The following is a 12750-nucleotide window of genomic DNA, read 5'->3' as shown; positions in this document are numbered from 1 at the left end:
GCCCCCAAGAAAGAGATGGGGGATTGGAGCGAAGCGGCAGGAGAGCTCCGGGAGGCGCTGAGGCGGAGGCCGCGTGTGGCCCCTGGCTCGGGCCTCGGGCGGGGGTGGCCCATCGCGGGGAAGGCGGCCGTGGCTTGGTGCGGGCTCCCTTCCAGCCGCTAGGAGGAGGGCGGAGCCGGAGCTGAGCGCACGGGCGGAGAGCGGAGAGCCCGGGGAAGGTGCGCGCCAGGCAGGCAGGCAGGCAGGCAGGCAGGCAAGCGAAGGCGGCCGTCTCCATGCCCCGCTGCAGAGACTGGGCGAGTCGGGGCCGCTCCTGCCTCGGGGCCGCGGAGCCCCTCGCCCGCCCCTAACATGCGGCCGGGGCGCCTGCTGGCGGCGCCACGCGTGAACCATGCCAGGCTTGGCAGAAGAAGAGGGGACGCAGCAGCCGGGGGCGGGAGAGCTCCCCACGCTCACCCCCGCGGGGGGACCCCCTCGGGAAGAGGTAAGGCCGCCGGCCAGCCCCCCCCCCCGAAGCCGAGAGCCAGAGAAAGGCGCGCTTTGCGCTGCGCCCTGGGCGCATCGATTTTGAGACCCGGCCGGGGGGCTTCTCCAAACTCCGGAAAAAGCGGGGTGGGGTAGGTGGTCGAGACTGCTGGATCGGGGCCCGCTTCTCCGAGCTTCGGGCCACTTACCCCCACCCCCGATGGTGGGCGAGGCTGCGTGGGGGTGGTTTTTTTGGATGGGGGGGGAGGGAGACGACGGCGATTTTGCTGCAGGGAACACGTGCTGCTTTGTGTCTTATTAATAGCCAGACGGGGGTTAAAAATAAACGGGGATGAGGGTGGGGAGCGGGTAGAGGGGACGGCGCGAGCAGGGCTTCATTTGTCCCATCATCACCATAGGGACCCCCCCCCAAAAAAAAACCTCGCCCCCACCACCCTCAGCGTTTTTTGTTGCAGCGTTGTGATTTGGAGTTGTGTATTGTGCGCCTCCAGAAAGGGTTGACGGTGGCGGGATTTCGCGGGGGGATTCCGAGCTCGGGGGTGGAGGGAGGGAGAGAAATCGGTTAGGGCGCTAGAGGAAGCCTTTATGGATCTGCAAAGAAAGGGGTGTGTGTTTTGCTACCGCCGTTGGGGGAGGGGGTCGTGGCGGGTGGGGGGAAACGTCCGCCCGCACGAAGTTCTGCATTGCACCAGAAGCAGGCAACGTCCTTCTCTCCGCTTTGCTGCTCTCTCTCTCTCTCTCTCTTTTCCTGCTGGTGGCAGCGACTCCTGATGGGGATGATGGAGGGATTGTCTCCGAAGAAAGGGGAGTTGTCGGGGGTGGGAAGACAAAGCGAGCAGGCAAGGTGACGAGGGAGGAGTGGTGGCTTGGTGGGGTTTTTTATGTGAGGGGCGTCCGATGGCGAGGGGGAGAAAATCCTGCCACCAAGCCTGGCAGGTGGAAGAGAAATAATGAAAAAAGGGGGAGGAAAGGCTGTATTTTTGGAGTTGATTGCTCACCATTGGGAGTTGATGATGGTGCAACCTTTCCACCATATCTCTCCTAAGCCTGCAGAAAAAGCTGGTGTTAGGTGTCTTGTGGCAAGAGGAGAGAGATAATTGGGAACAGTTTCTCCTTTAGCTGATTGGAGAAAATTCAGATTTATCTGGAGGACAAACCTGCCTGCTTCCTTCCTCCAAAGCTCCCCAGATCAATATCCCCACGCATGCACACGTATTTATTGTTTGTTTACTTACAGGAGGGGTTTATACCCCGCCCTTTTGCGAAAAAAAAGGCTTTCTGACAGCGGCTTGCGAAAGTCATTCAGAGACGATCCCTACCCTCGAGCTTTTTAATCTGAAGAGACATGACACACAAGGAAAAAGGAATGGGGAGGGAGGAGGATAAAGCAAGCTTAAACACAAGTATGCAGGTTACATGTTTTTAAACACAGTTTTAAATGGTGCAAGCAGCATTTCTGGGTTTCTTGGCCTTGATAAACAATGCCCGCCCAGTCGGATCCAGGAGCAGAACTGATGACAACATCCAGGCCAGGAGGACAAGGTAGCTCCTGCAGTATAAGGCCTGATACTTGGTGGCTGCTAGAATCCACACAGAAGCGAGCTTATTGGAGTCACCCACCTCCCTCATCAACAACAGAGGCAATATTTAAAGTAGAGGGAGCTGAAATGGGAAGGAGAACGTTTTGGTGAGACTTCTGATGGATTTGCTCATAGAACATAATAAGAGCCTGCTGGATCAGGCCAATGGCCCATCTAGTCCAGCATCCTGTTCCTCGCAATGGTCAACCAGATGTCCCGGGTCTGCAAGCCGGACCTTAATTGCAACAAAATCTCTTCCTGCTTACGATTCTCATCAACTGGCTTTCAGATGTGCCGTCTGCACTTCAAGCAATTTCATACTGCTTTAAACAGTCCCGGCATCCCCCAAAGAATCCTGGGAAGTGAAGTTTGTTCAGAGTGCTGACAGTTGTTAGGGTACCCCTATTCCCCTCCCAGAGCTGCCGTTCCCAGAGTTCCCTGGGAAGAAGGATATATTGTGTAACCACTCTGGGAACTGTAGTTGTTAACAGACGCCCCTGTTCCTCACGGGACCAAATTCCCAGAGTGAATTAATGGTCAGTTCATCTGCCCAGGGTGCTCTGGGAATTGTGGCTCTGCGAAGAGGAATGGGGGAGTCTCTTAATCTATTAAAGGATTGGCTGCTAAGTCTGGGAATTGTAGCTGTGCTCAAGGAACAGGGGTCTCAAAACAGCGCTCGGCACCCTTAGCAAACTGCAGTTCCCAAGATTCTTTGGGGGGAAGTAAGTCAGGACAATTGAAAGCGATAGGATATTGCTAGCCTTTAGCCACCGACTTCACCTTACATCTTTCAAGGTCCCTCTTCCTGAGCTGCCTCTTTCCTGTCTGCCAATTCCAGTGCCCTTCACCCCCCTGATCCTGCCAAGCGGTGGCACCAACTATTTCCCCTGCCTGTCCTGAGATGACAGTTGTTCTGAGCCCCAGTAGAATATCAGGCAAAGCCCATTCCTCCACATTGGCCCAGTGGATCCTCCTGTCTGGGTATGGGGTGGACCGGTGGCCCCTCGGATGTTGTTAGACTCTTAACCCCCATCAGCCCCAGCCAGCATGGCCGATGGTCAGGAATGATGGGAGTTGGAGTCCGGCATCATCTGGAGCAGGGTTTCCCAAATGTGGGTCTGCAGCTGTTGTTGGACTACAACTCCCATCATCCCTAGCTAGCAGGACCCCAGTGGTAAGGGATGATGGGAGTTGTAGTTCAAAAACAGCGGGAGGCCCAAGTTTGGGAAACACTGATCAAGAGGGCCGCTGCCCTTCCTGCTCTGATCTGTTATGAAAGTGAAGGCTAGACATTATTCCTGCCAAGTAGGAAGGGGGTCTTGATGGCTTCTCCCCTCCAGGAGGCAGTGGTGGCTGCCATCTTGGATGGCCACTGTGAGAACAGGATGCTGGACTAGAAAGGCCACTGGCCTGTTCCAGCAGGCTCTCTTTCTGCTGGTGTCTTGATGAGCGAAGCCAAGGATCTCCAGCATTTTGTGCCCAGCCTGAATTTTGAGAGGGTGCTGGTGGCACCAGTCACAAATGAATAGCTATGGAGGGTGTGTGTGTGTGTGTGGTGTAACACAAAATGGCTGCCACAGGGAGCACGTCATAACACGAAATTGGAGAGGCGGCCACCTCTGGCAAGCTTACGTTTCCTGCGGGATGTCAGCAGCGTCCTGCTGGCCCTGATTGTGAAGATCACACAATATTGATTACACACACACACACAAGCCCTGGCGCTGCTTTTGCCTAACAGCAACAGGGAGCATTCTTCAGCGCCAGGAGAAATATACAAGGTAGCTGCAACGCAATCTCACTTCACATAAATCGCTTGGAAGGTTACCTGCACATTTTGTGCATTCCAGGTGAGCTAGAGACTTTTAAAGAGAGAATGAAATGAAATGGAAGCTCTCGGCCTTTGGTGGTGATGGATTGGCGACTCCTGGGCTAAGCCCCCTGCCGCTTTCAGAGGCACCTGTATTTCAGCGCTGCAAGATCCTTTTATCCTAGATCCCATGAGCACCTAAAAATTTTACATTGGCATTCCAAATATCTAAAACATATTTTTTTCAAAAATCTTGACTCGGGTCGGCGTTTGAATGTTGTTGGGGAGAAAGAATCTTAACCATATCTTTATATAGGTAAAGGTAAAGGGACCCCTGACCATTAGGTCCAGTCGTGACCGACTCTGGGGTTGCGGCGCTCATCTCGCGTTATTGGCCAAGGGAGCCGGTGTACAGCTTCCAGGTCATGTGGCCAGCATGACTAAGCCGTTTCTGGCGAACCAGAGCAGCACACGGAAATGCCGTTTACCTTCCCACCAGAGCGGTACCTATTTATCTCCTTGCACTTTGATGTGCTTTTGAACTGCTAGGTTGGCAGGAGCTGGGACTGAGCAACGGGAGCTCACCCCATCACAGGGATTCGAACCGCCGACCTTCTGATCAGCAAGCCCTAGGCTCTGTGGTTTAACCCAAAGCGCCACCCGTGTCCTTTTTATATCTCTTTTTATAATTATGATTAAATAACATATTCAATTCAGTAATTAAAAAAAATACCCTTCAGGCATACTGTGCACTTAAGCAACTTGAAGCAGATATACTTTCCATGATGCCCTGTCCATTTCCCATAATTCCTTGTGCCCCCAACCCTACTGGCCAGGAGTGGTAGTGCAGGCCAATGCCGTGTTGTGTGTTCCAGCCTGGATGGAAATTCTACTAATACCAACATGAGAAATTTAACAAGGGGGCTCTCAACTTGTTTTCGTCAACATCTGTGGGGTAGTGCGGCCCTTTTCAGAGCCAGCTGCCCGTGCAGTTTGTGGGCCAGATTATTGATTCCATCCCCCCAGTCTGGTTTTAGTGTTTTCATCCCTGTTTATAACACTCGGCAGAACTGGGTGTGGGCTGAACCACACCAGGCTTTTGCTTGCAGCTGGTGGGAGGAGTTTTGCATGTTTAAATGCAATTCCACTGAAATAAAGCACACGTCACTGTGCATATAGAAATGCAGAAAGCGAAGGAGAAAACTTAAGCTTTCCCCTGACACTCTGGCTTTTTACATACAGGGAGTTTGCTGCAATGGTGATGATAAATTTCATTGGGGGGGAAAGGTGCCTAGACATTCTGTTGTGGAGACCGAACCAAGGTTTAAGATGCCCGTTGGCAATTAGCTCATAGATCCGAGTTTCTAACACTGCTCTGAGGAATGGGATTCTGGACTCCATAGGCTCTTTAGTTCAACCAAACCGCATTCCTCTTACGCTCTCATCGCGTGTTTCCCTTCCTCTTCTCTAACTCCTGCTCCCTGAGTGCAGGACTGCAAATGGACACGCTCCTTCCTGATGCCTCTCCCCTGCCCCCCCCCCCCGGACCACCCTAATAGCCATTTGCTCTTGGCACATTTCCCAGAAGCCTTTGCCAAAAACCTTTGCATCCTGAGATGGGAAAGCACGGTGGGAGGATGTGGGCAGTGTTGGTCCGAGGCAGAACGACTGGTAATGGGCACATAAACCCAGAGCATCGCTTCCCACAACAGAGGGCGCAGTTCGCTAGGGAGCTGGGCCTACCGTAAACCTCGTTGAAAAGTTTTAAGCCAGGTGAGCCATGTGCCAAGGAGCATGGTTCGATCTGCGTCAGGAGGACAGCGACAGCACGCAAAATGAAAATGCACCCCTGCTCGTCCGACCTGGAACCAGTGTAGTTGCAGTGAAACTCAGGGGTGAGGGGTGGGGACAAGGACCTGACAGCGGTACAGTTTCTACAGGTCCAGAAGTTTGTTGGGGTCCGAATGGAGCCGCCATGCTCAGGAGCAGTCTACCCCTAATGCTAAGGGGTTTCCAACGGAAGGAAGACATGCTGGTTTCCTCGAAACACCAGCCTTTCCACCGTGAGAAGCAGGGTACTGGGTTAGACCCCTTGGGTCCGATGTAGCAACAGCATTCTTAATGCCCCTAAAAAGACTGCTTCCCTCCGGCCTAAATCCAAGTCAAGTGTTCCTTCTAATAACATGACGGCAACATCAGGATGTGGCCAGGCCTGTCATTCATCATAGTTGCCCCTTGCCGGGATGCAGGATTGCAGTAAAATCTTGTTTCTCTTAACCATCAAATGGTCAGAATCCTGCCAGTAGGCCTATGCTTTCCCCCATATACTTTCCAGGCTGGTCTATTGGGGCAAATGGGGCACTGCTGCATTAAACTCTGCCTGCCTTCTTACTTCCAGCCAGTCTTGCCTGTCCTCCTTCTCCTTAGTCTCAAGTGTTGCTCCTTGGAGAACTCAGCAGGGAGGAGGAGGACGTGGAAGAAGCTAGAATTCATTGGCTCTCTGGCTCTTTCACTGGCTCTCTGGCTCCCCCTACTGTTGGGCTCCCTGCCTTCCACCCTACCAATCCCAGTGGGCACCAGCAGGAGGACTAGCGACTTGCGTTGCATATGCTGCTTTTAACAGAAGCTGGGCATTCAGGGACAGGGTCTGCAATATCTAACTGTTCGGGAGCCAGCCAGCAATAAATCACACAGAGTACGCAAAGTTAACTTTTTTATTAGAAGAAACAAGGCCTGCTCAGGGCAGCCGAGCCGAATGAGCACAGCTCTGGGGGGCAGGGGTGGGGAGCCTCCCCCATCTCTGCTTCTTCGCCTCCCTTCTCTCCTACTTCAGCACTCACTAAACCCTGTTGCCTCTTCACCGTCTGACACCTCTTCCCCACAGGCTTCTCCCTCTGCCCCACAACCATTCCCTGAGCTCTGAGCCTTGTCCCCTTGTTGGTTCCTCAGCTGGTTGTTGTTGTTGTTTATTGAATTTATATACCGCCCTATACCCGGGGGTCTCATGGCGGTTCACAGAATAAAACCAAGATATAAAACCACCAAATCCCTAATAGAAATAAAAACAACAACCCAATAGCCCCCTCCATTTAAAATGGGCATAGAACGTTAATCGGATCAACCAAAGGCCTGATTAAAAGGGAACATTTTTGCCTGGCGCATAAAGGTATAATGAAGGCAAACTTCCCTGGGGGGAGCATTCCACAGGTGGGGAGCCACTGCAGAGAAGGCCCAGTTCTCGTGTTGCCACCCTCCGGACCTCTCAAAGAGGGGGGCACACGAAGGAGGGCCTCAGGAAGTGATCTCGGGGTCCGGGTAGGTTTGTATGGAAAGAGGCGGTCCTTGAGGTATTGGGGTTCCTCCACCATTTCTCTGCGGCCAGCCAGCCCGCGACACTAACCTGCCATTTTGTGTTTCTCTCTCTCTCTCTCTGAGCAGCAGCGCCCCCTGAAGCAATCTCTGAGCAGCTCCCTCTGCCGTGAGTCCCACTGGAAATGCCTGGTGTTGACGCTGCTGATGTACGGCTGCTTTGGCGTCATGGCTTGGTGCCGCCTCTCGACAGTAACACGCCTGAACTACGTCGACTCCTACCGCGACGCCTCCCTGGTCTACCACGACAGCCCTTGCTCCAACGGCTACATCTACATCCCCCTGGCCTTCCTGGGGATGCTGTACGTGGTCTACCTGGTGGAGTGCTGGCACCGCTTTGCCAAGGGCCAGATGCAGTTCCGCGTGGACACGGCCAGCGTCTACGAGAAGGTGCAGCGCATGCAGCAGGCCACGCCCTGCATCTGGTGGAAGGCCATCAGCTACCACTACATCCGCCGCACACGGCAGGTCACCCGCTACCGCAACGGCGACGCCTACACCACCACGCAGGTCTACCACGAGCGGGTCAACACGCACGTGGCTGAGACCGAGTTCGACTACGCGGGCCACGGCGTGAAGGACGTCTCCAAGGAGCTGCTGGGCCTCTCCGATTACCCCGTCACCAAGCTGCGCTTCACCAAGTGCTTCAGCTTCGCCACGGGGGAGGCCGAGGCGGCCTACCTCACGCAGCGGGCCCGCTTCTTCGGCGAGAACGAAGGCCTGGACGACTACATGGAGGCCCGGGAGGGCATGCACCTCAAGAACGTGGACTTCAAGGAGCACATGATGGTCTTCCCCGACCCTGGGCGCCCCCCCTGGTACACCCGCCGGTGGGTCTTCTGGCTGGCCTCGTTCCTCCTCCTCTCCTGGCCCTTGCGGGTGCTGGCAGAATACCGCACCGCCAACGTCCACTACCACGTGGAGAAACTCTTTGGGGCGGACGACGGGCCCAGCCCGCTGGACGCGGTGGGAGGCTACGTCCGGCGCATCTCCCGCGTCAACACCGTGGACATGACCGAGCTCGAGTGGCACATCCGCTCCAACCAGCAGCTGGTGCCCAGCTACTCGGAGGCCGTGCTCATGGACTCCACCGTGGTGGCTGGGGCGGCCTACCTGCGCAGCTGCCAGCGCTGCCGCCGGACTGTCAGCAGCAACTCCTTGCCCTCGCGCGGCACCCGGGCCCTCTATGCCCGGCTGCCCTTCAGCTGCAGCCGCTTCTCGCTGAGCGGAGCCCGGCGCTGCGGGGGGATCCTGCGCAGCCTGAGCGGCAGCCACGTGGGCAGCAGCATCGAGACGGAGCCCCTCGAGAGCCCCCCCTGCTACCAGGACGCGCTCTACTTCCCTGTGCTGATCGTGCACGGCGGGGAGGGCTGCCACCGCAACGGGCAGAGGCCGGGTCCCGCGGGGAGGGCCTCGGGGACTCCGCTGTGACCCCAAAGAGAGAGAGAGAGGAGCCCCACCGGGTGGGAAGAAGAAATGGAAAAGGAACCCAAAAGCCTCCGCCCTGGCTTGCTTCCCTTATTACCTGAGTGCCCCAGCAAAAAAAACAAAAACAAAAAACGGGCTGTAGGTTCATTTGGCCCACTCATTTCCAACCCCCTCTAAGTTATCCTCTGGGGGATGGGGAAATGAAGGACCCATTTTGTGTGTGAGTGTGTGTGCGCGCGCACGCGCGTGTACAAACGGGGCCAGTCACGCAAAGGCTGGCTTGTCTTGCACAACCCATTGCTTCAAAACAAAATGCCCTTTCTTCTTCTTCTTCTTAGAACGTGGTTGTTCAACAAGTTCTCTGAGAATAATTGGGGGGAGGGACACAGAGGAAGGGGTGTCTGGATTTGAAGCAGGCCGTTTCTGGGGCTGAGGGAGAGAGGAGAGACCAAGAACAACATGGGGTATGTGAACCCCTGTGTTTGGACTGCTTTAGAAGCCTTGACATCACTTCTCCCCTTAAGTTATTTTGTTTTTTTTACTCTGCACCACTGAGCTCCTCCATGATCACGAGGGCTAAGAATCACACTCAGGGTGTCGGGAGCCCCGCAGCTCTTTCTGGCATTGTAGTTACAGGAGACTGACTGCTCCTGGCCTTTAGATGCATTAAAAGGGGGGCGGGAGTAGAGGATTCCCTTCTGAAGCCTGACTGGGAGTTGGGTGGCCCCATTTTTCACCGATTGAGGATCTGTGCCTTTGAACAGCTTTGTAACAGGAAGAGATCAAGGGGCCAGGCGCCTCGATCCGCCCCAGGTTTTTTGCCAGCCGTTTAAAAGGACAACAACACACATGCACGGCTTTCTTTGTGGGCTCAGCCCCTTGGCTCCCTAAATGTAGCCTCTGGATTCAGGGACAGTCCAGGCAACTCCCCATTTATATGCATTCAAGGCACCCGAGCTTCGTCACACACCCAGAAGTGGCAAAAGTGTCATTTTAAGAGCGCGATAGCAGCAAAAATATCGCCCAGCGATCTCAGGTCTTTGCACCGACCTCTGAGGCCTGTGGAGAGTTGGGAGTTAGAGTCAGGAGGTTTGGAGGGAGCAATTGTGGTGGAATTTGGTGCATTTTTAAAAAAATGGTTTTTCAAGTCTTTCCAGAGGTTCAGAGGGTGTTTTCCGGCTTTTTCAACGGCGTTCCCAAAATACGCAGTTTCACTTGGGATGTAACCACTGCGTAAAAATGGGGAGTTGTCTGTATGCCTTCGAACGCCAGGTGCTGGGGACCGGTAAATGGGGAGAGTTCTTGCCTTCCTGCCTCACTGGTCAGCTGTCGGAAACGGGATGTAGACTAGACGGACTTTGAGTCTCATCCAGGGAGACGGTACTTCGCTTCCAAAGTAAGCTGTCGGGGCAGGCGAATGCCCTCGCTTTTGGCTATCCACCCATCAAAGCTTTGTGCAGAATCTACGGACCAAATGTTATTGCGGAAGGGGCGGACACCTCCACCGCAAAAAAATAAAAGAAATAAGCGTGACTGAACGGCTTCAGGAATCCTGGGACCAGGCAGGGCCGGTCCTCCCATTAGGTAGAATGAGGTGGCGGGTGTTGAGGGGCGCTTGGGCGGAGCCCTACTCAGCTGTTCCTCCTGATTGGCTGTCCAGCAGTGACGCTTCCTCGGCTGCTTGCCTGACTGGCTGTGTTGCCTGTTCTCTGCGCAGCCTGACGGGAAAACTTTGCTGGCCTAACAAGGAAAAGCAGAAAAGCAGCCAGCCCCGGGCGCACGCTCTAGGAAGCGCTTCGTAAGCGCATGTGCGCCTTGGCTCCTGGTGGTGCTGCTCTTTGCGGTGTCTGAGCTTGGCAGGGCAGTGAGCGAGCAGTGGGAGGAGGACGGAGCTTGAGTGCGGGCCATAGAGATGGCCCCCTAAACTAGCCTGCGGCCCTCAGGTGCCTCTGTAGCTAGTGGGGAAGCTATCGTCTGCTGCAGGCATCCCCAAACTGCGGCCCTCCAGATGCTTTGGCCTACAACTCCCATGATCCCTAGCTAACAGGACCAGTGGCCAGGGAAGATGGGAATTGTAGTCCAAAACATCTGGAGGGCCGAAGTTTGGGGATGCCTGGTCTACTGAGTTGGTTTGCGTACATGGAAAGCAAGATTCCTGGAGACGTAGCCACCATCCGGTGGTTCAGGGCCGCTGAGGATGCTGGAAGGTGGGAAAGGATGTTGGCGGACTTAGGCTATAAACCAAGACAGGACTTGGCTGACCTGTCCTGGCCTGCAATGGAGGGCCCAGGTGCACATTCTCCATACAGTCATTCACGCCTGTCTCCTGTGGTCGTGGGCCCTGTCCACACCGTGCGTTGTGGCCAGCTATGTTCTACTCAAGAGTAGACGCACTGGTTTTTCAATCCTAAATTAGTCACACCCAATCGTTTTAATGGATCTGCCTTGAACGTTGGGAACATCACCACACAGTTAAAACGGCCCTTGAACTCCCACCAAAGAATCTCAGGAACTGTAGCTTGTCAAGGGGGCTGAGAGTTGCTAGGAGACCCCCCTTGTGCTACAGTTCCCTGCACCCTTAGTAAACTACAGTTCCCAGAATTCTTTGGGGGCAAGGAGCCATTGCTTAAGGTGACAGGAGGGTGTTTTTGCCACAGCTTTAGGCTGACTTAACAATTCATTCTCCCTTAACTGAGCAAATGACGGGAGCACCATTAATAAGGCTTCGGCTAATTCTGAGCACTCCTGGAACGCCACGATCCCCCGGGGAGGATGGGAGCCTCAGCAAACCCGATAACAAGCTTGTAGTGTAGATACGCCCTGGAATAGCTCAGTAGGTTGAGCATCAGACTCTTAATCTCAGGGTCATGCATTCGAGCCCCCGTTGGGAAAAAGATGCCTGCACTATGGGGGAGGGGGTTGGATTAGGTGACCCTCATGGTCCCTTCAAACTGCGATTCTATAAAAAAGTTTATAAAGAAACACATTTGCTTTCTTCCCGCCTCTTCCAGTACTCTGGATCCCAACCATTGTTCCTTAGATAGGACTTTTCTGGACTGCCGTGGTTCTGCCTCTCCCAAAATCTTAAGGAGGCAGGGCTTCTTCCAGCCTTCAAATGGCCTCCTCCTCCCAGGGACTCTTTAGTTGTGGCTCCTGCATTGCTGCGGGTTATGTCAAGGGGTGGGACTTCAACCCCCCCTTTTTCCAGGCTTCCTGATGCTCCTTAGACTCTACCATGCGCAGGCTACAATGCTCTCCTCTCACCTCATGAGGAAAGCATGCGTGTGCGCAAAGGGACCGGTGTGTGTGAGTGTGCGGGGGGAGATGTTGCCATTCTCAACCCCACCATCCCATTATTATGACTGTGGGGGGGGGGTGTCTGCACATGTGACAGGCCCAAGGAGTCCCAGGTGGGGGCCTCCATCGCCATGCTGTTGTAACTTCAGTGTGAGTTTGCATCGAGACCACTGGTATCTTCCTGTTTTCCTGGGGGGCGGGGTGGGGGCGAGGTATAAAAGCTCCCCCCCCCACATTCTCCCTCTCTCCTGCGCTCTCTCCTCCCGTCTCCATGCAACACGGGCACAATTCAAGAGAAGAGACTCTTTATTGTGCAACACGAATGCGGACGTGGAACTGTTAACCTAAATTGGAGGGGGTGGGGGTGGGGGTGACGTTGGGACTTGTCGATGTTGGAGCGAAATAAAAATTACTTCGAGTCCCCTCGCTCATAGGACAATAAAGATCTTTCGAGGTAGGCAGGTGCCTCTCGTGTCCTTGTGGGGGGTCTTCTGGATGGGGGGAGTGGGAGGGGAAACATTGGAAAGGAAGGTTGGGGTTCAGGGACTCCCAACTCCCATCAGCCCCCAGCCAACAGGTCCAGCAGCAAGGGATGATGGGAGCTGTAGTCCCAACAGCCTCTGAAGGTTCTGAGCCTCCTCTCTGCAGAGTTTGTTCTCTACTACTGACCTGTGACCTCTCAAATATACCTGCCCCTTGCTGTTATAGCCAGTTGGGGCTGAGCTGATGGAGTGATTGACAGGCACTCGATCCAATGAAGGGTGACTTTCTGCCACCTTTCTG

At 54.6% G+C, this 12750-nt stretch overlaps 1 protein-coding gene across 1 annotated transcript; it reads left to right on the top strand.

Annotated features, from left to right (window-relative positions):
- The first annotated feature begins 253 nt into the window (after positions 1-253).
- On the top strand, positions 254-12393 carry TMEM151A (transmembrane protein 151A). Its single transcript, XM_035099428.2, has 2 exons — positions 254-484; positions 7312-12393. Exons 1-2 carry the CDS (start codon positions 392-394, stop codon positions 8671-8673), a joined length of 1455 nt encoding a protein of 484 aa, XP_034955319.1. The 5' UTR covers positions 254-391; the 3' UTR covers positions 8674-12393.
- Positions 12394-12750: the final 357 nt, after the last annotated feature.

Source organism: Zootoca vivipara, chromosome 17, assembly GCF_963506605.1.
Source record: "Zootoca vivipara chromosome 17, rZooViv1.1, whole genome shotgun sequence".
Lineage (NCBI taxonomy): Eukaryota > Metazoa > Chordata > Lepidosauria > Squamata > Lacertidae > Zootoca > Zootoca vivipara.
This window is presented reverse-complemented; position numbering and strand designations above follow the sequence as displayed.